Source organism: Capricornis sumatraensis, chromosome 3 (assembly GCF_032405125.1).
Source record: "Capricornis sumatraensis isolate serow.1 chromosome 3, serow.2, whole genome shotgun sequence".
NCBI lineage: Eukaryota > Metazoa > Chordata > Mammalia > Artiodactyla > Bovidae > Capricornis > Capricornis sumatraensis.
The window spans coordinates 172,488,867-172,515,527 of NC_091071.1; the positions used below are offsets into that span (position 1 = coordinate 172,488,867).

A 26,661-nucleotide genomic window follows, 5' to 3' on the forward strand; every position below is an offset into this window, starting at 1 on the left:
AAAGATAAAAGGCAACACAGAATGGACAAAATATGATAGTAATTAAGAAGGACTTTGTCCAAATTAAAAAACTCTAATAGGTATGGGTCAAAATAAATTGATAAGTAACAGATAAGTGAACATATGGAAAAATGTCCATAAATCCAATTATCATAGAAATTTAAAATTAAATAATGAAGACATTTTCCTCCTGTTAATTAGGAAAAACTGAAAATACACAGAACACTAATAAAAATGGTAAAACTGGTATGCTGCCCTATTAAAAAGCAAAATGCCTCACCTAAGCCCAGTGAATCCTAGAATCAATAACATGACCAGATATGATGTGCATCCTAATGACAAAACATGAAGCATTCATCACCACCTAACCACCATTCTTACCAAATCAAGCCTCCTAGGGCAGCTGTCTCTCAATCTGTGATCTAGGGAACCAGGTAAGGTGAAGCCACTCAGTCGTGTCCAACTCTTTGCGACCTCACATACTGTAGCTTAACCAAGCTCCTCCGTCCATGGGATTTTCCAGGCAAGAGTACTGGAGTGGGTTGCCATTTCCTTCTCCAGAGGATCTTCCTGACCCAGGGTTTGAACCCAGGTCTCCTGCATTGTAGGAAGATGCTTTACCGTCTGAGTCACTAGGGAATTCCTTAGGGAACCCAGGGTGCCCTGGAAAAGGGAGCAGCTGCCCACGTCAGCGTTCTGGCCTGGAGAATTCCATGGACTGTATAGCCCATAGGGTCGCAAAGAGTCTGACACGACTGAGCAACTTTCACTTTTTCATCAGATGTCCGTGAGATCAGAACCACTCGAATAATAAAAAGACATCATGTACCTTTTTCACTCTCATGTTGTATAGTGGAATTTTCCATAGGTTACTTGCAGATATCACAAAGTAACAAATACAGAAGCAGATATAAGAATCTGTCTTCTATTAAGGAGGTCATTAGATATGTACAAAAATATAAAATAATGCCACTCTTCTCACTAATTTTGTTTTGGAGAATAAAGTTATTTTTAATTAAAAATAATTGCGATGACAATGAGTTCGTGATTGTTCTACTTAAATGAATTAGTAAATAATTATTTTAAATTTCTAACTTTAAATAGAAATTTACAAATTTTATTCCTCATTATAATTTCTAATATAGTAAAATCAATATTAACTGAAAGCTCTTTGAGGTCCTCAATAATTTAAAAGAATAAAGGGGTCCTGGGACCAAAAAGTTTATTTATAGGAAACATGAGGAGTTATAGGACAAAGTTAAGTGATACCACAAGGAAGCAGTCAGCCAAATCTAGAATTTGGGACAATCTACAGTTCAACTAACTGGATTTTCACCAGTCAATGGCAGAAGGACAAAAAGCCACAAGTGGGAGTTAGAAGGGATTGTTGTAGATTAAGAAAAATTTATGACACATAACAACCAAATATGAGTTTAATTTGTTTGAATCCTAATTTGAACAAACCAGTGAAAGAGAAAATATTTTGGAGACAACTAAGGAAACTGGGGCTGGGAGTGGGGAGAGGGGAACCTTTCCAGGGGCTCAGCGGTAAAGAATCCACCTGTAATGCAGGAAGACACGGCAGGAGCTGTGGGTTCAGTCCCTGGGTCTCAAGGAAGATCCCTTGGAGAAGGAAATGACAACCCACTCCAGTATTCTTTCCTGGAAAATTCCATGGACAGAGGTGAATGGGGGCTGCAGTCCATGGCATTGCAAAAGAGTTGGACACGACTGAGTGACTAAACAACAGGGAAACTGGATTATACATTGGGAACTAGATATTATAATGGCATTGTGGTTAGGTAAGGAAATGTCATTATTGTTTGGGGATATACAGTGAAATAAGTAGAGGTGAAATGACAGTATTCCTGGGGTGCACTTTGAAATATTTCAGGAAAGAGAAAAAACAAAAACAAAAAAAGGGACAAAGCAAATGGAAGCAAAATCTTGATAACAGAACTGAAGCTATGAGGAAGTTGATTCATTTTTGTATATGTTTGAGAACTCTCATAATTAAGAAGATGAACTTAAAAAACTTAAAAAAATAACACATTGCTTCAAAGAACTTTTCCCCTAGTACAGACCTTCCTTCCTTCCCTCCTTACCACAAAGGCACACAATTTGAATAAAACAAAGGATATCTTTAAGTGAATCATGAAGGTAAAATATTTTGTCATTAAAAACAATTTTTAAAATAGAGTGTACCCAAAAATCTATACTCAGTCCAGCTTATCAATTTCCCCTGGGTTTATACAGATCAATTCTCTCTCTCCCTTACTTTCACTCCCCTTACCACATACACCCCATTAACTCTCTCTCAGTTCAGGTCTGGAGAGTTCCTCATCTACTATTATTTTCCAATCAAATATACAAGGACTTAGTGATTATCCAAATAGCTCAAATGTTCTAACTCAGGGCCTTCCTCTACTCAAGTTCTACAGCGTATCTCCTTCCCAAGCCAAAGAAAAAATAAGACTATTTATCAACTTCTGCAATAACCTAAATTCCAAAAGAGAGCTTTTAAAAGTCAAAATCTGATCTGATTTTCAACTCTCATTCTTTTACTGAGCATTCTTTGGTTGGACAAGGTAAAGTTGAACACAAAATAATCGGAGTACGTGGAACGTTAGCAAGTCTTCCAGACACATATTCAGTTAAATAGTGAGGTATGGCTAGAGGGTCCCAGTAACTTTTATGTAAGTACTCAACTCCAAATCAGAACTGTTCTGGTTTTCATTCCACTGGTTTCTGTTTTTGTGTTTGGCTCTACTGCACGGTTTGCAGAATATTAGTTCCTCTGACCAGGGACTAAACCTGGGCGTGGGCCTACGGCAGCCCTAACCACTGGACCACCTGGGAATTCCCCCTGGTTTCTTTTTGTTATTCCTTCTTACTCATCATCTTAATCACCTGTTCTTTGATCATTAAAGGGTCCAGCATGTCCAAGATGGTAGTCATCTCCCGTTTTCAAGTTACCCACTCATACTCTCACTCAGAATCACATTTGTTCCCACTTAGAATTTATTTCCTCCTCAACTCAGAAAGACCATACACAAAGTCAAGAGTCTGGAAACCCTAACAATTTAGGGTTTATATATTTATTTCCAACTCCTAACACTTAAAAAAGTTAAGAAAGTAGCACAAAGGTAAGAAAGAACAACAGTATCTCATCACTGCAAGGAGGGCTAATAAAACTGTATAAAATACACAAGAGAAAGAAAATATACATCTCTTCCATCAATGCCAGTAATGAATAAGAACATCCTTTAGTCTGTTACACACAAATTGTGGGCACCTGGAAGACACCTTTCTCACTTCAAAGTTATAAAACATATCCACTAACGTTCTTATGATTAACAACGCGTCCATTAATGCTTAAGCATAAGGGAATCATTTTTTCATGAACAGGGCAGAGTTAGGTAAAAGAGAAGAAAGAAATCAATGCTGTAAAATAATCCGTAAGGGAGGGTGGCAAAACAAATCACAGTTATCACTCCTACAATAAATTATGACAATTTTCAAGGTTTCCAAACAAAAATATTTGTTAGAGGAGGGATAAAGTTAGCATGGTGAAGAAGGAACCAAAAAACCAAATAAAAAGAACCTGGTTAAAGTCCCAAATTGAACAGTTCTGCTATTCATCAGCTATGTGATTAAATAAATCACAACCTCTCTGGGTCCAGATTTCCTCATGTGTATTATGGATATAAGACTTGGTTTATCTGTAAAGATCAAATCAAACAAAGGGTATGAAAGTGAACTAAACTTGATACAAATGTTCATGGAAGTGACAATTTTAAACTCTATTTGAGTCTGATGGTTCAAAATTCTATTTGAGTCTGATGGTTACTTAGCATCAGCTGGTACTAAGAATTTGATTAGCACAGAAGTGTGTAAGTAAAGTGAAACCGTGCACGACTAGTGGAGAGTCCTTCTTTTTTCTGCTGAAAGGCTATATAGATTTTTTTTTTAAGGTGATGATACTATTTTCCAGGATTAACTGTTGAGATGTAGGACAATCATGTTAGGTCCTTGCTCCAAGTGAAAGTAGATTTGAGAAGAAACTTTAATGCCTCTAAACAGATCAGCAGATTTCAAACAGACAAGCTGTAAGCACTGAAGTGACTCATTAAGAAGCTATTATCAAGTCAACAACCAGATAGAATCTAAGATTCTTCAACTTCGAGTCCTCACTTGGTACTCTAAGGTCTCAGGTGTTTTGTTTGACCCACAAAGGCTCATTTTTACAGAGGCTTCACAGAAACTTGACGTTTCAGGAACTGCAATGTGAGAACAATGAAACTGAACAGGCAATGACTAAAATTTTCAGGACATCTTTGGTTTATTTCATAAAAGGCCTTCAATAAGTATTCAGCAATTAGTTCAAATTCATTCAAATGTTTCCCTTAACGGATATCTAGGAAAGTAAAGTGCATAGAATTCATGCCTTGATATGAGAGCATGAATATTCTCCAGTGTTTTGGAGGCTATTTATTTTCAGAGCTACTCATCAGAGTAAGTCTTTTTTTATAGTAGTCTTCTATTTAGATGGAAAAAAAAATTATTCTGTTATTGCCTATTTTGTTTCCAGATGAAGAAAAGGAAATATATAAAGAGAAAAAACTAAAAGAAGAAACAGAAAGAGAAAGAAGGAATGAAAAGGAGGCACCTTAGAGAAGCTAATACTTTAAGCAACTTAAGTGGCTTAACTTCAATTAAAATTTAATTCAGTACCAACAATTGGAGGCCCTCGAGCTGGTGGCTCAGTTCCAGCAGCTTGGTAAAAATGACTATAGCACAGCCACAGGAGACTGGAGATGGTTCTTAAAAATAACCAACTGTAACTAGTTGACTCACTAAACAGAAATAAATACTAAGGATGTAGACTTATTTGTTAATTGAGTTTCCTTTTAAAACTTTAAAGGTTTGATTTTTCAGACATAAAATTAATTCACACTAGTCAAGAGAATGCTAGACATAGTATATGGCAAATAAGCAAAAAAAAAAAAGTAAACACAAATCTTCTGGTTCAGATCACTTTACTCCTATTAATTATCCTTCACTAGATTTGCTATATTCTGACTAATACTAAGTCACACTGAATGACTGAATTGTTGTGGACATCAAACCACACACACCAAGATCCCAGTTACTAAGCATCTGCCTATGCGTACCCGTTCAACTAGTTAAAGGATTTTATTTATTGTGATCAAATGTGGTATACTGCTGATCCCTTTCTACTTTAAGGTCAATTTGTGGAGCAATCATTTTAAAACAAAATAACATCTATGAAAAGGTATCAAATACAACTTTTATAATTCTTAACAGATTTATAGTTTATAAGCAGAATGTATACTGATAACAGGGCTTCCCCGGTGGCTTAGCAGTAAAGAATCCACTTACTATGCAGGAGACACAGGCTCGATCCCTGGGTGGAGAAGACCCCCTAGGGGAGGGAATGGCAACCCACTCTACTATTCCTGCCTGGAGAATCCCATGAACAGAGGCAGCCTCGTGGGCTGCAGTCCATGGGGTCGAAAAGAGTTGGACATGACTCAAGTGACTGAGCACTCAGGCAGACACACACTGGAAACAGGTTTAGAAAACCTTTCACTTACAATCCAGTTTTCTAATCCAGCTCTTAGTGGCCTCAACAGGATTTCCATCTTTGAAATTATCTTGAAAAAGAACATAAAGACACATGGCAATAAATTCTCCCTGTCTGTCTGTCTCTCACACACACATGCTGAGAGTATACATGTGATTCTCCCTGTCTGTCTCTCTCTCACACACACATACCGAGAGTATACATGTGATTCAGAACGCATTCACGAGACATGTATCTTCAACTGTGGGACCATTCTAACAAGGGCTTCATGTAGCCCAAGTCAACTTTACAAAGGGAAAGGACAGAGTCTGTACTTTCCTGCCTGACCAGCAGCAGGAAATGAATGATTTCTCTAAAAGGCTGGACTGTTCCACTCCACTTAGTCTCTCTATACATGTTATTGAAGCTGCTGTTTACTAAAGACATACCTGGAACTCAAACTGATCTCTCAACTTGCTAAAGACTATTTTCAGAAGGGTGGAACCACAGAGACATGATAATGAAAGCAAATTACCTCAATATACTTGGAAATCAGATTTTGTTCTGAGTTTATAAGTCCTTTTAAGATATACAGAGCAGTCATTTTCATAGTTCCATTGTAACATTTTAAATTACTTCAAAATTGTTAAAGTTTAAACTATCACAGTCATCTTCCAAACTTTATGCCATGATAATGGCAACTTACTGTAGGTCTGACTCACACAATATTACAAATGGTGTGCAGACTTCTAAAGCAGAAGGAAATTAGTGACACCACAAAGGATGAGAGTTTCAATGTTTAAGATAGGAATGGAAAATGAAAACAAATACTGCTTAGACTTTTAAGGGGGTCTTCTCCAATTTACTTATTTTCTCTGACAATATCATGGAGGAGGAATTTTATGCACTGGTAATATAACACTGCTTTTAAAATAAAAAGCTAATTTCTTAAAGTTATCATTTCTACTCTCAATTCCCCAAACCAGAGGAGTTTACCCTAACAACTACATGGCCACACGCAGCTACATCCAAGTCAGTGTCTCAGTGTGACGGTCTCTCTCATTACTGTCCTCATGCTTTCTTTCTCTTCCCCCAGCCTACCTCTCAGGCTTATCTGGGCTCTAACGATGCTGATCTCTGATTTAGGAACTTCTGAGCACAGTGAAGATAGACAGTGGAAGTCTTTAAATAAAGGTCTTAAAAATAAATAAATAAATAAATAAATAAATAAATAAATAAATAAAGGTCTTGATCACTGCCATGAACCTGTTAGCCAGAAAGGCCCTATAACACCAGTGTGATAAAATAATCAATTCTATTCAATGAAAGGTTTGAACATGGTTTGATATGAATAGTTTCTAATGAGTATGGTGAAGATATTTAACATGTAATGGACACTGAAGAAATTTCAGTTTATTTTTCCCTTCCTCCTTCCTGAGATTAAAAATGAGGTAACTGACCTCGAAGATGAGATAGCTTGCCCAAGGTCCCAGGGAAACCAGGGACAGGGCTCTCTCTGCACAGATCCAGGCCTCTGCCCCTCACATTTTCTACTATGCCATGGTTGCTCCCCTTTTGATGATGTGATAACATCTTGAAATGTGCCCCACATTTTATTATTTTCACTTACATTTGCCTGAAGCTTTTGTTCAAATGGCAGTTGATAAAAACTTAAATTTCTCCTAAAGCCTATAAACTTTTTTTTAATCTAAAAGTTCTATAATATGATTTCAGCATAAACCGAAAATTAGGTTTAGAAATTACTCCCACAAAAGTATTAAGGCAGCACTGGCAGGCAAGCAACGGGAGGCTGCTCCAAGTCTCACAGGGGCATATGAATACCACCAGCATAGTCATTAACACCAATTGAGCTTCAGAGAGAACCTGTCATACAGTGCCAGAACTAGAAACTGGCTTGTTCCTATGGATGAAATGTCATGTAACAATAATTTTTTCAGAGCAGAAAGTGGGCTTCGAAAAAGCTCTCAGTAGAGTTCTATTGCTCTCCACCAGCTTTGTTCTGGGATCAGTACATTTCACCAAGAAATTAGGCAATTATCAGAAAAAGCAGGAAAACCACCACTGTAGGCACCAAATCTTTTCTCCCCCACAGCTTTCTAAAAACAGTCACATTTAATGTTTTAAGAATTATGAAAGGTACTTTTTACTACATGTTTTATTCTTCTGTGACAACTTTATTCTATTTACTTTTTTTTTTTTTTTGAGCCAATGTTCACTTTCTTGAGGTACCTTCGCTTTGAAATCTTAGTTAAGACTACATATTCAGGGTGGTGGTGTTGCTCAGTTGTGTTCAGCTCTTTAGCAACCCCATGGACTGTAGCCTGTCAGGCTCCTCTGTCCATGGAATTTCTTGGGCAAGAATACTGGAATAGGTTGCCATTTCCTTCTCCAGGGATCTTCCCGATCCAGGGATCAAACCCATGTCTCCTACTTGGCAGGCAGATTCTTTACCACTGAGTCACCTGGGAAGCCCGTATTAAGGGTGAAACTCATAGAAAAGCTCTGGAAGGATGATAAACACCAATCTAATTTCAATTATCTCTGTGAAGGGGAACTTGATGACCAAGGTTGGGAATGAAGGGGACTCATTATCATGTACTAGCTGTATATTTTTAACTGATCTTAAGAAGGTTTTTTTTTTTTTAATATATACTGTAGACCTAAGATTTTCAAAGAAAGCTATAAAGAATATAGGCTCCAATATTCAGTGCTCTCTGTTGATTTAACACAAAGCTCTAGGAAATAAACATATATCTTGAGTAGTAGATTTTCTGTCAGGAAACCCTGAATCTTTCATCCCACTTCTCATGTGTCACTTTTTACATATAGGGTACATTACATATATATAAGCCCTAAACATATACACGCCTTCAAATATCAATCAATTTCCAGGAATAATGTCTTAAAAAGTTTGTAAGTGAAAAGTGAAACAGATGAGTTAGAAACGGCTGTGACGAGTTCACTTCCTTTTCTGAACCAAATTCCCATCGTTTTTTGTGCTATTACTGGTATGTACCACAATCAAGCACTGTATTGAGCTGTTCAAAGAAGGCTTTTTTCAAAGCATGGCAGTCAACTCACTTGCTCCAAGCCAAAAATGGAATAGGAGGAATCCGTGTATTTTAAGACACACTAAGGGTGTGTGCTTGGTGGCATGGTCTATTTTTAGGAGTTATATTGGGAAACTCCCTTTGTGAATGCGTGTAGGAAAAAAACAGTAATAGAAGGGTAACTATAAATTATTTCATTCTTACAACAGTCCTGTCCAATATGAGCTAGGTTTTTCTTCAAATGATCCTGTAGTTTTAATTCTTACAATTTCCAAGGCTTACTTCTATGTTCATTTATATAACCAAAGGGGTTCCTAGAAGACTTTATGACTTATTTTCAATAAAGAGATTTTAAGTCCTCAAAATCTAATTAAGTGAAGCAAAAAAAAAATTTTTACGGTCCCAGAGAATGATAACAGAGAACAGGGAACAGGATTACACTGTCAGATAATTCTCACCTTGTGATGCCCAGAAGAAGAATGCACGTGAATTCTGCTACCCACCAAGTGACAGCCTGTCAATATTTTTTCTTGGATACTGTTCATGATTGATATGCTTTAAAAATAAACAGCAAAGCATGTTGTGGCATTTGTGTCAAGAGGAATACATTTCCACTGCCACATCCTAAATTGTCTATTGGTATAAATGCTCTCAACCCTTGACTTAAACCTTTTTTAAAAAAAAAGTATGAATGTTCTTCGCCTCGAATCTGTTTGCTAGGGAAGAACAGAAGTTCCTGAGGTAAAAAGCTTACTGCTTATCAGGGTTCTTCACAGCCCTCTCCACTTTGGTCTATGGAGAGAAAATTAGAAACATCCTTCAACTAGCAAGAACAATCACAGGGCCACAGAGCAAGATAACTGCTCTTATTCTATAATTGTATTTAACCAAATATGGTCAAAATCGTATTACAGAAAATTCCTATTACCTAAAAAGTAGATTAAATGAAAAAGACCACAGCAGTAATCAGCCTCCTAAAATTCCACGCTTGGCTTTTAAAATCCAGATACAGAGGCCACGTGTTTACTAACACATGAGAAGTCATCTGCTTAGAAAGTTCCCATGCTCATCCTGTAATGTCAAAGATGCCACTGCATCGACACTAAAATAGCTCCTGGTGCTGCTCTTGAAATACAGGGTAAACATACAATAAGTTCTCAAAAACACAGAGTGGTCACATGCAATATACTGACACTGTGAATTATCCATAATACTTGTGCAAGTTAAATGTGTCCATCAATCAGCTGAACTTTAATACATTTCTTTAGAGAATATATGCAAGCAAAGTGAGAGATGGGGAGAGAATCAAACTGAAAACAGTAAACTATGTACTCAAGTTGATCCCCAACTATAACCAAATCTTACCTTTTCAGGTCAACAGTTGTGACACTGAACACAACTCCTTTGAGCCAAAGAATCATGAAGAGCCTCTGGGAAAAGGGGCAGTTTCCTATGCTTTCACCATCACTGCCAGCCTGGGAAACAGAAATGAACATTTAAAAAAATGTCAAAGTGATGATACACAAAACTACAGACCTTTTTCTGAATTTTTAATCAAGGGTATGAGAAGACAGGGAAAGCTGCACTGTGGAAGGAAGAAACTCAGGTCTTTCATTGGCCTCTTTCTCTCTTTTATTTATTTGGCCATGCCTCGTGGCTTGCAGGATCTTCGCTCTCTTTGACCAGGGATTGAACTTGAGGCCTCAGCAGTGAAAGCGCACAGTCCTGACCACTGGACCACCAGAGAATTCTCACCTCTTTCGCTTCTCAAAAATGGCTAGCCTAATAATACAGCATTGTCCAAGAGCACTTTCTGCAATGATAGAAACTACCTGAGTTACCACTGTCCCAAACAGTAGTTATTTGTGATACATGGCCAATGAGTACTTAAAATGTAGTTGGTTCAACTGAACTGAATTTTATTTACTTCTAATTAATTTATACTTAAACAGCCATATGTGACTAATGGCTACCATATTGGATAGCACAGGTATAATCAACCCCTAGGGGGGACATATATCCTTGCGTTGGGGCAAAAACTGTCACAGGTTTTGTGAAATGTAAGTTACTTCTTACTCTATGAGACAGTATTCTTTACAGGGCAACATAAAAAAAGGAAACACGTGCTTGCCTCCAAAGAGTAAAATAATTGCCAACCTCCCCTAATATTTAAATCCCCAATTTAAAATAATAATTTTAAAATTATTCATTATAAAAATCCCATATCCTGTTTACACATCCCTTCAGGGAACAAGAAAATAACAAAAGATATCTTTAGAATAAGTTATCTGTGAAAGTGAAAGTGAAGTCGCTCAGTCGTGTCCAACTCTTTATGACCCCATGGACTGCAGCCTACCAGGCTCCTCCATCCATGGGACTTTTCAGGCAAGAATACTGGAGTGGGTTGCCATTTCCTTCTCCAGGAGATCTCCCCAACCCAGGGATTGAACCTGGGTCTCCCGCATTGTAGGCAGACACTTAACCGTCTGAGCCACCAGGGAAGCCAAGTTATCTGTAATCCTACTCAATAAATGAAGCAGTTGATTTCACTAAGCTCAACAATGACACAAAATTTTCCTAAAAATCAGAGTGAGACAAATCTTTAACTCCATCATGTAGGTCCCTGAGTTTATAAAGGAGGGAGGAGGGAGCAGGAAATGAGAAAAAGAGCCTGCAGGATAGAAGAGAACACTCTTGACACTGACCAGCAGCCAACACAGCCCTCTTCACCATGAAGTCTATGAATAGACCCAGAAGTTACCTTTCAACAAGTCACTCAAAGATGTTGGTAAAAATATTGTTTATTTTCCTAAAATAATTCTCAAAAACTTCAGAAGCCATTTCAGTAAAATGCTACATTAGTAAAGTCATTAATTCCTATACTAACAGAGAAATGGAGGGGAGTTAAAACAAAAGCAGTTACCTGATTAAAGATAATATTGATACAACCAACAAAATACATGGGCTTTATATAAGGAGGATCTCAGAACTCCACCCTAATCACATAGCACGGGATATGGTTGGTTTCATACAAAAAATTTTTGATCATTCTTGATCAGTAACAAAACACCAAATTGTAGCCAGCAGGAATTATATTCATTTCTAATACTACAACTTGTACAAAAATTTACATCCTAAAGAAGGTCTAGTTCTTAAACTTTGTTGTGATTAAAAACAACCTGAAGAGGGGCTTCCCTCGGGGCTCTGATGGTAATCTGCCTGTGATGCAGGAGACCTGGGTTCCATCCCTGGATTGGGAAGATCCCCTGGAGAAGGAAATAGCAACCGGCTCCAATATTCTTGCCTGGAGAATTCTATGGACAGAGGAGCCTGGTGGCCTACAGTCCATGGGGTCACAGTCAGACAAGACAGAGCGACTAACTTTCACTTTTCAAGGAGACACGAAGAAACACTGATGTGGAAAAGTTAGGACAGTAATTTCTTCTTCAGAGCACAAGTCAGTTTACAGTACTAAGTCATCCCACTAGGTGAAATGTATAAATCGGCACCCAAATCTGCTTTTAGAAGATGCTGACCATCTAAACAACATATGGAACATGGATAACATACAACCACATTTATCACAGATAAAAAGGTAACATACTACCTTTCTACACAGCTTGATGATTAATATTTTCATATTTTCATACAAACCTGTAGCTTCGTATGCCCCCATTTTTTTTTTTTTTGCATTTTTTTCCCTCCCGGTTTTAATATCCTTAGCAGCAGAAGTATAAATATAAGAAAACGTAGAACAAATTGAGACTTACTGGAAAAGCAGTAGTTTGATAGACAAAGAATGAGTATGGCTTATCGTCTTCATCCTATTCCATTTATTTAATCTATAAAATTAACTGTATTTTCCAAGTCTCTGTGACAGCAGTGTGAAAATAAATAAACTGGCAAAAAAGATGTAATAAAGATGTTGTATCCAAGCACCTGGAAACACATTAAACTGCACACAAGTTGGAGGTATACCGTGACTGCCACAGGACAAGGACAAGGACACTGCGCCTCAGTTCCCTGCAGTGGCCTGCACAGCGCATCCCAGAGCACGGACAGGAGAATCCTGGCACATGAACCGCTTCATGAAAACCTGCTCAGACTACAAATGTCCCTGTGTCTTCACCTCTTTTGTCTATAATTTTCTACCGGTTTTACCAATTTACTTCTCTTTCAGGTATAGCAAAAGCTTATTACACATCTCACACTCCTAATCAAGCTACTTTCCTTTATGCACAAGTGAAAACATAGCACGTAGGGGACTTCCTTGGTGGCCCAGTGGCTAAGACTCTGTGCCCCAATGCAGTGGGCCTGGGCCTGATCCCTGGTCAGGAAACTAGATCCCACGGCCCACAACTAAGACCCAGTGCATCAAAATAATTTTTAAAAAAACCAACATAGTATGTGCACTCTCCAATACAAATTCGGAAAAAGGCTTTTTATTAACTACTCTCCTAAAACTCAAAACAATTCAAATAAGAAATAGTACCATGAATAAGTTTTTCCAAAGTCATAAGACCACTAGAAAATACTAGTCAGATGATGTTTTCGTAAACTAGAGTGAAACTGTAGAAAAACCCAAGATTTCAAGTAGTCATAAATCAAAACTTTCTCCTTTAATCCAAGTTGTACTAATAAAATTCCATTTCAACAAAGTTAAAGGATCTAAATCAACCTTTTGAGTATCAACTACAATGAATAGTTGGTCCAACCGACTGAGGAGGGTATTATGGTACAATGCAGTATACAAAAAGCATACTACAACTGGGAATCACGGTATCTTATTCTACACTCAGTTCTGTATTGATGACAAAAACGAACATACAGCATTTCAAAAGGTACATATAGCATTTTAAAAAGCATACAAAGAGCATTTTTTTTAAGTTTTGGTTTTTCTTTATTTCTTCTAACAGTTACATACACATTTTCAATTTTTTATTAAATGAAAGATTCTTTAAATTCTATAGTGCTTTAAAATTTTCAAAGTTTCACACACAATTTCATATAATCCCAAAATAACCCTTTTTTACTCCTACCCCTCTACTGCCCCTTTCTCCTTCTGTCCCTCTCACTAGTAGCCACTAGTTTGTGCTCTAAATCTGTAAATCTGCTTCTTTTGTTTTATTCATTGGTTTGTTGCATTTTTAGATTTCACTTATAAGTGATATCATACAGTACTTGTCTTCTGTTGACTCATTTCACTTAGCATAATGCCCCCTCCCCAAGTTCATCCATGTCACTGCAAAAGACAGTTACATTCTTTTTTATGGCTAATATTCCGTTTTATGTTTTTTTTGTGTGTGTGTGTGCGCGCACACACATACATACCACATCTTCTTTATCCACCCACCTGCTGATGGGCTCCTAGCTTGTTTCCATACTATTTACCTTGGCAATTATAAATAATGCTGCTATGAACACTGGGGTGCATGTACCTTTTTGAATCAGTGTTTTTGTTTTTTTCAGATATATTCCTAGGAGGGGAATTCCTGGGTCACATGGTAGTTCTATTTTTAGTTTCTGAGGAAACCTCTATACTGTTTTCCACAGTGGCTGTACCAATTTACATTCTTACCAACAGTGGCTAAGGGTTCCCTTTTCTCCACACCCTTGCCAACATTTGCTATTTGCATTCTTTTTGATTTCCTTTCTGACCAGTGTATGGTTATATATCATTGTGGTTTTCATTTACATTTCCCTGATAATTAGTGATGTTGAGCATCTTTTCATGTCCTGTTGGCCATCTGCATTTCCTCTTTGGAAAAATGTCTATTCAGTTCTTCAGCCCATTTTTTAATCTGGTTGTTTTGATGTTGAGTTGTATGAGCAGTTTATATATTTTAGATATTAATGGATATTAACCTCTTATCAGTCTATCATTTGCAAATATCTTCTTTCATTCAGTAGACTGCCTTTTCATTTTGTAGTTGGTTTCCTTTGCTGTGCAAAAGCTTTTAAGTTTCATTAGGTCCCATTTATTTATTTTTGCTTTTGTTTCTTTGCTTTGGCAGGCAGATCCAAACAAACATTGCTGCAATTTATGTCAAAGATTGTTCTATATGACTTCTAGGTTAATCTAATCAAAGAAGACATTTCATGAATTTAGCAGCTAACTTAGACAAAATCCACGCTAACAGTTGGGCTTCCCAGGTGGCTCTGCAGTAAAGAATCTGCCTGCAATGCAGGAAACACAGGTTTGACCACTGAGTCAGGAAGGATCCCCTAGAGAAGGAAAGGGCAACCCACTCCAGTATTCTTGCCTGGAAAATCCCACGGACAGAGGAGCGAGAAGGCTACAGTCCATGGGCTTGCAAGAGTCAGACAAGACTTAGTGACTAAACCACCACTAAGACACTACAGGTATACTTTAAAACCTCATTTATCTATGTTTTCCTCTAGAAATTTTATAGTATCTGGTCTTACATTTAGGTTTTTAATCCATTTTGAGTTTGTGTATGGTATTAGAGAATATTCTAATTTCATCCTTTTACATGTAGCTCCAGTTTTCCCAACACCATTTATTGAAGAGACTATCTTTGCTCCTTTGTATATTCTTGCCTCCTGTGTCATAAATTAATTGACCATAGGTGGGTGGGTTAATGGGCTAATTATAAATCTATAAATCTGTCTCTGTGCCAGTATCATACTGTTTTGATTACCGTAGCTTTGGTAGTACAGTCTAAGGTCAGGGAGCATGATTTCTCCCTCTTTGTTCTTTCTCAAGATTGTTTTGGCTACTCAGGATCTTTTGTATTTCCATAAAAAATTTTTAATTATTTGTTCTAATTCTGTGGGAGATGCCATTGGTATTTTGATAGGGATTGCACTGAATCTGTAGATTGCCTTGTGTTGTTGTTACTTAGTCATGTCTCACTCTATGAACCCATGGACTGAAGCACCCTAGGCTTCCCTGTCCTTCACCATCTCCCGGAGCTTGCTCAACCTCATGCCCATTGAGTCAGTGATGCCATCCAACCATCTCATCTGCTGTCGTCCCCTTCTGCCCTTAATCTTTCCCAGCACCAGGGTCTTTTCCAATGAGTCAACTCTTCATATCAAGTGGCCAAAGTATTGGAGTTTCAGCTTCAGCATCAGTTCTTCCAATGAATATTCAGGGCTGATTTCCTTTAGGATTGACTGGTTCGATCTTCTTGCTGTCCAAGGGACTCTTAAAAGTCTTTTCTAGCATCATAGTTCCAAAGCATCAATTCTTTGTCTCTCAGCCGTTTTTATGGTCCACCTCTCACGTCTGTACATGACTACTAGAAAAACCATAGCTTTGAATATATGGACCTTCGTCAACAAAGTGATGTCTCTGCTTTTTAACACACTGTCTAGGTTTGTCATAGCTCTTCTTCCAAGAAGCAAGCATCTTTTAATTCTATGGCTGCAGTCAACGCAGTGATTTTGGAGTCCAAGAATAAAGTCTATCACTGTTTCCATTTTTTTTTCCCTGTTATTTGTCTTGAAGTGATGGAACTGGATGCCATGATCTTAGTTTTTTGAATGCTGATTATTTAACAATATTAATCCTTTCAATCCAAGAGCATGGTATATTTTTCTGTTTGCACTGCCTTTAATTTCTTTCATCAGTGTTTTATAGTTTTCTGAGTATAGGTCTTTTAACTCTATTACTTTTAAAACAAAAACTGAAACACTACAGAAGGTCAGAGTTCCCCTACCCTTGAACCATTCACTAGTCACTCTTCCAGATTTTTATTTTCTACATACACACTACTTTTTCTTTTAAACATGCGATCACACTGCATAGCTTTTTATAACATTTTATTCCCAAACTAATATAATCAGTCCTCTGGAGACTGTAAATGTCCCCACTGGGATGGCATCAGAGAAGGCCAAGGAGGGAGCCAGGGCCTTCAACACTGCCAGCCAGTGATAAGAACCCTCCCTTCTCCTTGGTTGGAGGGAAGTGGGGTGAGGGGTGTCAGAAAAGGAGGCCTAGAACAGAGTAGCCAGGACTTTCAAGCTCAACCATCTATAATGAGGCCACTTCGAACTGGGGTGTCAGTGGAGACCACATGGGGAGCTGGAACTCTGATCCTGGCCCAGCATACTGAGGAGCCTCCCACCTTGGGTATCAGTGGAGGCCAAGTGGGGCACATGGACTTCTGTCTCTACTTGGACATCTATCTCCACTGGGCTTCTCCTGCCCACCACCCTTCCTCTCTCCCACCCCCTTCCAGACGAGTGTCAGAGAAGCCTTATTTGCATGTCAGAGAAGTTTAAACAGAAGGTTTAAATAAGATCCAGAGTTTCATAACATAATAAGAAAATGTTTAGGTTTCAATTGAAAATCACTTGTCATACCAATAACCTTATCAAACTGAATTTTAAAAAAAGCAATCAAAAGATGTCAACATCAAGATGACAGAAATGTCAGAATTATCTGACAAAGATTTTAAAGCTGCCATGATAAAGATGCTTCAATGAGCAAGTATGAACAGCTTAAAACATAAAAACAAACATAAAAATAGCCTCAGCAAAGAAATTCAAGATATAAGGAGGAACCAGAAAACAAAACACCGGAGACCACCCCCGCCTCCATGCCCATGGTAAATGTTATCACCCCACTGGAGGGTGGAAGTCAGGGCTAACCCGTCTGGCCTTTGCTGGCATGGGTGGGGGATAGGACCATATAGTTTTTCCTGTGTGTTTGGAGTAGAGTAGCTATTGTCTAAAAGTTTTCTGTCTTGCTTAGGCCGTCCCTCTCCTGGTTTTCTGGCTAGAGACAGCAGCCTTCTGTTGGTGGTGTTTTGTCTGCAGCTGTTGGTATTTCCAGGTTGCTGGTTTCTATCACGCCAAGTCTGGGATTTATGAAGCAAAAACTCAGGAAACTCACCACCACCATCCACTTCTCCATCCTCCCAGAAGTGCAAGTTTTTCAGATATATTAAATTTAAAAAGCAAAACTAATACAATGGATTATTACTAAGCCATAAAAAAGAAATAATGCCATTTGCAGCAACAAGGATAAACCTAAAGATTATCTTAATATGCAAAGTTAAGTCAGAAAGACAAATACTATATGACATCACTTATATGTGGAATCTAAAACACAACACAAATGAACATTTGGAAGTGGAAAAGAAAATGAAAACTATATATGTATAACTGAGTCATTTTGCTGTATTTCAGAAATTAACACAACACTGCAAAGCAACTACATGTCAATAAAATTTATAAAAATTAAAAATATATAAAAGGTGGTAGTATACCTACACAAAATGAAGTGCTGATACATTCTATAACTTGGATGAACTTTGAATAATTACGTTAAATAAAAGGAGCCAGGGACTTCCCCGGTGGTCCAGTGGCTAAGACTCTGCACTCCCAACACGGGCGGCCGGGCTTCAATCCCTGGTCAGGGAACCAGATCCCAAATGCTCCAACTAAGGCTCAGTGCAGCCAAATAAATAAAAATATTTAAAAAGTAGCAATAAAGTATAAGAAAAAAAAAAAGCAGCTAGTCACAAAAGATCACATTATTTCACTCATATGAAATATCTAAAATAGGCAAATCCAAAGAGACAGATTAGCAGTTGCCTAGGGCTAAGGGTAGGGGAGAGGGGTTGGAAAGAAAAGGGAGTTGAGAAGGACTGCTAATGGGTAGTCGTTTCTTTCTGAAGTGATAAAAATGTTCTAAAAATAGACTGTGCTGATGGTTGCATAACTTTCTGAGTATACCAAGAAACCACTGAATTGTACATTTTAAATGGGTGAATTGAGTAATATCTGAATATCTCGATAAAGCTGTTTTAAATGCATATACAGATTACAAGTAGACAAAGATCACATACTAGACAAAACTTTAATTTGGAATACATAGTTTTAAAATTATGATTTCATATTACAGAAAACATTTTCTTAAAAATTAGATTATTCCAAATAATCAAAGCAAAAACATGAACAATACCACTGACAGAAACAACCACTAATTCCAGACAAATAATGAGTCTTAGCATTCTTTTCGGTTTTGCTCTTATAAAAAGGGTAGTGTTGTTTACTCTGCGATAGAGGGCTCTTCTTGTACACTTTCTATTCCTCACGCTCTCCCGTCCCACCTCTGTTGTAATTCTTGAATTGCCCAATACTGGTTTTTATTCAGAAACTAACCAGATTAACTACTACATTGCAGAAGAGGAGTCGGTGGTAGGTGCCATAAATATTTTTAATGTTTTACTAATTCAAGGTTAAGGAACTGCTCACTTAGAAAACCCAGTTTAATCAGTTTTCAAAATAGTCAGATTTTAAAACACTCTAGGAAGAAAGCTTTAACTTGGTTTCTCTATATTTCTTTGAGTTGAAGGGGCTAGGGGTAAGGGGTGCTATGACTAGGGGAAGAGAAAGAAGCATCATAGAAATAACTCCATAAATAAAGGCAACGGATGTGTAAAGGAAGAATTACCACATCTCAAGCTCTGTTCATATAAATAAAACAAAGCCAGTCAATGACAGGACATTGAAAAGAAAGACCTCAGTTGCTACCATTTTTCTTGTTCAGTATTAGCAGTCCATGAAGTCTACTCTCCAGATGAGAGCCAGTGCAATATAGAGAAGAACAGATTAGTTTGAAAAGAAATTACATGAGGAATAGATAGCAGGCTTAGATGAAACTCCAGGGTAGGCTGTTAAGAGTTCATGTGAAACATTTACCATGTTGAAGATGAACTCTATACTCTCCCAAAACAAGCTCTTCACATGTTAATCTAGTTAACCCTTATATCCTTCTCACGCAGCAGAGGACAGTGGTTAAGAGTCAGACTCCTAGACAATTCCAGCACATCCCAACTGTGTGACTTTCAAAAGTGATTTAACCTTTCTGGGCCTGTTTCTGTCTTCTACAAAATGGGAACAGTAACATGAACCACCTAACTGGATTGTTTGGAAGAACTGAATGAATGAATATATTAAAGGGCTTAGAACAGCACAACGCACTAAAACAGGGAGACGAGGAGGGAACTGTTCATTGTATGTCCTTTCATACTTTTTGATATTCATACTACACACATGAATCTTTCATTTAACAACAACAACAAAAAAGCAAGCAATCAAAAACCTTCCTGCATGCATGCTAAGTCGCTTCAGTCGTGTCTGACTCTTTGCGACCCTATGGACTGTAGCCTGCCAGGCTCCTCTGTCCATGGGATTCTCCAGGCAAGAATACTGGAGTGGGTTGCCATGCCCTACTCCAGGGGATCTTCCCCACCCAGGGATCAAACCCGAGTCTCTTACATCTCCTCCATTGGCAAGGGGATTCTTTACCACTAGCTCCACCTGGGAAGCCCCCAAAACCTTCCTACCCTAGGAAAATCCCTGGTGGTCCAGTGTTTAGGACTCTGTGCTTGCACTGCAGGACTGTGGGTGACACAGGTTTGATACCTGGTCAGGAAACTAAGATCCCACATGCTGTGTGATTCAGCGAAAAAAGAAAGAAAGAAAAGAAACTTCCTGCCCTCAACATGAAAATTAAGTGAAACATAAATTATAGATGAATGTGGAAAAGACCCAAAAATAAAAGGAATCCACATAGAAACTGGATTCTCAAAACCTTAGGATACATAAATCCGTAAGGAAGTGGGTTTAAAACACAGATTACCAGGTCTCACCTCCAGACACTGATTCAGAACGTCTGTGGTGGGGTACAGGAATCTGCAGTTTTTAACAAGCACTTCAAACAATTCTAATTCTCATGCATTTGGTGGGCAGACCATATTTTGGTAAACACTGACATGGAGGGAAAATACGCCAAAAAATAAAGGACAGGAAAGAAGTTTACTCCACAGTTAAACTTTGAATTCCTCATGATGCCTTTTGGACTCTGCTCTTTGTAACCCAGCAATCTAGTCACGATTTGCTAGGGTCAGATTTGATAAATAACAGCCTCCTCTCATACTTTAAAGGAATGCCAAGCGATCTTGCCTCAAACCTGGCAAAAGCCAAGTTACTTAAACCAAACTAGTAGCCTAAAGCCTCTTAAAGCCTAAACACTCATTCTTACTCCACACAATCTAAGAAGCAGAGGCAAGTATCTTTTGGTACAAAACAGTACATTAAAGCTTCTAGAAGCTTATCTTAAGACCAAAGAGTCAGACATGACGGAGCGACTAAACCACTACTGTGCTGTGCTTAGTCATCCAGTCATGTCTGACTCTCTGCGACCCCATGGACTGTTGCCCACCAAGCTCTTCTGTCCATGGGGATTTCTCCAGGCAAGAATACTGGAGTGGATTGCCATGCCCTCCTCCAGGGGATCGTCCCGACCCGGGGATCGAAGCCAGGTCTCCTGCTTTGCAGGCAGATTCTCTATACCTTCTGAGCCACCAGAGAAGCCCGCTACCACCACTGTCTATATTTTAAGAGCAAATACAATGTCAAAGACAATGATGGTGACCTAGAATCCTTTACAGATCAAGTCCTTTATGCTGCAGGATGGCTATATCTGGTTTAAAAGAACAATTACACATTTTAATTAGTATGTTATACTACTAAATGACTTGACTTGTCAAGAGAAGAGAAAAAAAAACAGATTCTGCTGTGATTTAGGGATGAGAACCAATACCTGGTTTTCCACTAAAAACTGTATGTGTGTGAGTATGCATGCTCAGTCACGTTCAGCTCTTTGCAACTCCACAGACTGGTGGCTGCAGTCCATGGGGATTCTCCAGGCAAGATACTGGAGTGGGTTGCCATGCCGTTCTCCAGGGGATCTTCCCAACCCAGGGATCGAACCCGTGTCTCTTATGTCGCCTGCATAGACAGGCGAGCTCTTTACCACCAGCATCACCTGGGAAGCCCTTATCATGCTTACCTATCTGAAACAAGCCACTAAAATCTATAGTTATTACTAAAGTCTTTAAGATTCAAAGTTACTTGAATGGCATTGTAAGAAATTGCTAAGGTACATAATTAAGCCAATTGTTTTAGCTAAATGTCAAGGTATAGGCAGCTCTCTCACAACTATCCAGTTATCAGATAGGAGTGATAATTCAACTCCAGTAGTTTCAAAGGTTGTTGGTTTCTTTCTTTCAATAAGTGATCAAATTATGATTCAACTATCTACCTTAGCTAATACATTTTTTAAAAAACTTATAAACACGTACAATGACTCAGACAGTCAAGAATCCGAATGCAGGAGACCCAGGTTTGAGCCCTGGGTCAGGAAGATCCCCTGGAGAAAGAAATGGCTACCCACTCCAGTGTCCCTGCCTGGAGAATCCCATGGACAGAGGAGCCTGGCGGGCTACAGTCCATGGGGTCACAAAGAGTTGGACATGAATGAGTGACCAAGCGCAGCACAGCAAACATGTACGACAGTCTTTAAAAATGAGGTCTTGGATTTCCCTGGTTGTCCAGTGGTTAAGAATACTCCTGCCAATGCAAGGAACACAGGTTTGCTCCCTGATCTGGAAAGATCCCACACGCTGTGGGGCAGCTAAGCCCACGCACTACGACTGCTGAGCCTGTGCTCTAGGGGCCTGCGAGCTGCACCCACTGAAGCCCGTGCCCCCTAGAACCCGTGCTTCGCAACAAGAGAAGCCACTGCAATGAGAAGCCTGCATGTCCCAGCTGAAGAGTAGCCCCTGCTTGCTCCAACTAGAGAAAGCCTGTGCGTAGTAACAAAGACCCAAGCATGTATGCATGCTAAGTTGCCTCAGTTGTGTCTGACTCTGTACAACCCCACAGACGGCAGCCCACCAGGCTCCTCTGTCCCTGGGATTCTCCAGGCCAGAATACTGGAGTGGGTTGCCATTTCCTTCTCCAACAAAGACCCAGGGCAACCACAAGTAAATAATTCTTTTAAAAAATGAGGTCTTGCAAAAGTTTCCTTTCTTTCCTAGAGTGAATCCCTACCAATATTTATGAGGATTCACACTACTATTCCATTATCCCCTTCCATTCATCCTGTACAATAGGCAATATAAATTTGGACACTTTCATGACGAAAATCACATTATCCTTCATCTGAAATGCCCCTGGCTGCACCTGTCCTTCGGGTCAAGCTCTAGTCTCACCCTCAAGAGAACTTTCTATTCCAGCTTTTCAAACCCTGATCTCAACACAAATCAGCAGATTTTTTTTTTTTTTAGTTAGGACATGGAGATCTTTTTAGTTTCGGCACGTGGGAAGAAGATCTTATTAAACTGCAGATTCCTGTTCAGTAGATTCTGGGTAAAGCCCAAGATTCTGCATCTCTTACAAACTCCCAAGATATAGCAACTCTACATCATTTTTTAAAAGTTAATTGTGACTTGCCTTGTGATTCTTAAAACACTACTATGTATTATTACTTTAATATTCGTATCTCTGCACTGTATCTCCTGAATTAGACTATAAACTCAGTGACACACCATACTTTTTTTTAATCTATCGGACTTCATCTGCTGCAAATATCTTACTATTTAAAAGCTTTCTATTGGTTGCTAACAATGAAAGCTTTTGAGTCACAAAAAAGGATTATCAGTATAGAAAAACTTAAGTCAAATCTTTCTGACTTAATAGCTTTTTTCAAAAAATTTAATTATGTCTCCAAATCACCTTGAGATAAAGTTAACAAACCACAGAAACCACTACAAGCAAAGTCTGACAGTTGCTTGCCCAAGATCCATTCTCTCTCTTTTTTTTTTTGCTGATTGACCTTGAAATTTTGATCAGCAATCCATTCCTCCCTACCCTAAGAGACACGGGGGATGATAACCCAATCTCCAATTCTAGGGGTAAATCCTGACTGATTCTAAGCCAGTCATGATAGTTCCAATCCTCTTGCCAGTGACTGATAGTATAGTCATGTGATCCAGTTCTAGTCAACAGTCCCCACAGAAGAGTTTCTCACTCTTAAAACAAAGATATCAGGAGAGGAAATCCTTCAGTGAGAAGCCTGTGGCTGATGTGCCCAACTTGACAGTAACCTGAGGCTACAACCAACAAGAAAATCACACAGTAGCCAGTCTCCCTGCTAGACTTCTTTCACTAGGTATGTTGTCTTAGTGGTTTAAGACAATCTGGGGCAAAGTTTTCTGTTATTTACACTGGAGTGGGGTGTAAATAACACTGTTGATACTTATCAACACGTATCCAAACTAACATTGCCATTTATCTCCAATTAAGACTAGCAGGAAGAGGGAATTCCCTAGTGGTGCAGTGGTTAGGACTCCACACATTCACTGCTCAGGGCATGGGTTCAATTTCTGGTCAGGGAAGATCCTGCTAGCCTCACAGCACAGCAAAAAAAAAAAAAAAAGTTGGAGAAAAACTAAAAATATGTAAATGTGGTATGGAATGAAAGAAGAAAACTCACAAGGTAAGTTAAAGGAGATATAATAACCAGGGTTCTGGTTTGTTTACAATTAATTCTATTTTCACAGGCTGCAATTTAGACTTCGCTCTAGATTTCAGCAGTCTGTGTAATATTTGCCACTGAAGTTCAAACTATGGGCTCTTTTTCCTCATTCACAAACATCTTATATACACCTACTTGCCTAGGACCCAGATGTATTTATTTATTCAACATTCAATACATATTTACTGCTGCTACTGCTGCTAAGTCACTTCAGTCGTGTCCAACTCTGTGCAACCCCAGAGACGGCAGCCCACCAGGCTCCCCCGTCCCTGGGATTCTCCAGGCAAGAACACTGGAGTGGGTTGCCATTTCCTTCTCCAATGCATGAAAGTGAAAAGTGAAAGAGAAGTCACTCAGTTGTGTGCGACCCCATAGATTGCAGCCTACCAGGCTCCTCCGTCCATGGGATTTGCCAGGCAAGAGTTCTGGAGTGGGGTGCCATTGCCTTCTCTGACATACTTACTGAGGACTCACCATCTCCCAGAAGAAGGCAATGGCACCCCACTCCAGTACTCTTGCCTGGCAAATCCCATGGACGGAGGAGCCTGGTGGGCTGCAGTCCATGGGGTTGCTGAGAGTTGGACATGACTCAATGATTTCACTTTCATTTTTTACTTTCATGCATTGGAGGAGGAAATGGCAACCCACTCCAGTGTTCTTGCCTGGAGAATCCCAGGGACGGCAGAGCCTGGTGGGGTGCTGTCTATGGGGTCGCACAGCGTCGTACACGACTGAAGCGACTTAGCAGCAGGAGCAGCAGCAGCAGCAGCAGCACTATCTCCCAAGTGCTGGTGATTGGCACTGGAGAAACAACTGTGAATGAGAAAGGTAACAGCTGACTTCATGATTGTGGAAGAAAACAGAAAAAACCCATCAAGTTAAAAATCGTAAACTGCAATAAGTACCTAAAGGGAAACAAAGTACTAAGAGAGAGGACAAGGAGTACCTACTTTAGATAAAATGGTCATAAAAGATTAGACCTTAAGAATGAGAAGAAACCAGCCCCACAAAGAGCCCATGTGACTACATTGCTATGAATACCACAGAAAGTGGTGTTGGAGGGGGCCAGGTCATGAAAGACTTTCCAGACCAAACTACGGAGTTTAAACTTACACTCGGAGAGGGAACAATTTTATATTCACTGAACAAATGTTTATCATGCACCCTCTATGTTAAAAAAAAAATCATTTAACATAAGAGCAAGGATTCTGAAAGCAGAGAACCTGGTTTGATATAAGGGTTCTCCTACTTAACACCTGTATGATACTGGGCACATACTTAAACCTCTGGAACTCAGTTTCCTTATATATGAAATGGGAATAATATCCATTTCACAGTTCTGAGATTAAATGAGTTAATATATGGAAATCTCTTAAAATATTGCCAGCATGTGGTAGGTGCTTGGTAACAAAGTATGTGCCAAGAAGAGAATATATTCCAACTTCATGGAATGAGCATGTTTGTGTGTGCACTGGGAGGGGTGTGTGTTGGGAGGGTGTGTGTGTGTATGGAATGAGCACGTGTGTGTTGGGAGGATGTGTGTGTATATGGAATGAGCATGTGTGTGTTGGGAGGGGAGTGTGTGTGTGTTGGGTGTGTGTCTGTATGGAGAGGGGTAATGGGATGCCACTGGAGGGTTTTGGTAGGTGGGGGTACATGAGGGTGAAATCCAATTTCCATTTTAAGACAATAAATAACACTTGCTATCAGGTGGAAAACAGGTTGGGAGCATGGAGCTGATGAATAATGGGAGCTGAGAGATCTACTGCAATAGTCCCAGTGGAATGTGGCTTGGATTACAGGGAGGCAATGAAGGTGGAAAGAAATGCATGCATTGAATTTAACTGCGGAGGGGACAATCCTAAATTGTGGATGGTTTGGATGTGGGAAGTGAGGGAAATGAAGAAATCAAGAATCTTCTAGATTTCTGGGTTTCAGCAACCGGGTAGAGAAAAGCCTCAAGATGGATGGAGGTGAGGCTGTGCCTGCGTATTCTTTGCCGGAGGGCAGAAAGAGAAATCCCTTCAAGAGATAACCACTTACAGCTCTTAACCACAAGAGCTATAATCTTGATTTGAAGGTATTTCTCAGGTGTAGGAGACTACAAACCAAAATTAACATTGTTTATACCTCAGGACAGACTTGGGGCAAGGTAGAAACAGGGGTACTAACTTTATACATCTCTGTACTGTTTTTTCTTAAGATTTCAGAAGATTTTTAAAGAAAATGTTTCACATGTTTATACATGATAATCTTATTCCTGCTCCTCATCACTGTCAAAAGATTAAGCTGTTTAAATATGAGAGCATTTTTTTCAAGCACTATGAAGACCTCAAAAGAAATTCTGAATGCAAACTCAAAAACTACTACCTGAACTAACACAGGGAATTAATGACAATCGAGATTCTACTGAGTACTACTTTTGTTCTCTGCTACATATTTGAACTGTATTTGAAGTGTATGCTGAAAATGAAAACAAAGGTTCTAATCAAGATTAAAATCAAACCTGAACTGTCTCAGCCAGAATCATCTGTTACAACTAAGTACCAGATATATAATGACCAGGCTTTCCATCTAAGAACAACAGAACCATAATGGAAAAAAAACAAGCTCTGTTCACGGTCAGTCACCCAAAGCCTAAA

At 39.0% G+C, this 26,661-nt stretch overlaps 1 protein-coding gene across 1 annotated transcript in view; it reads right to left on the bottom strand.

The window, feature by feature from the left end:
• The window catches only part of CLIC4 (chloride intracellular channel 4), an 80,374-nt gene that overhangs the window by 30,409 nt on the left and 23,304 nt on the right, over positions 1-26,661 (bottom strand). The window contains exon 2 of the mRNA XM_068967315.1: positions 10,024-10,133. Coding sequence (XP_068823416.1) covers positions 10,024-10,133 — 110 coding nt within the window. The remainder of the gene's footprint in view (positions 1-10,023; positions 10,134-26,661) is intronic.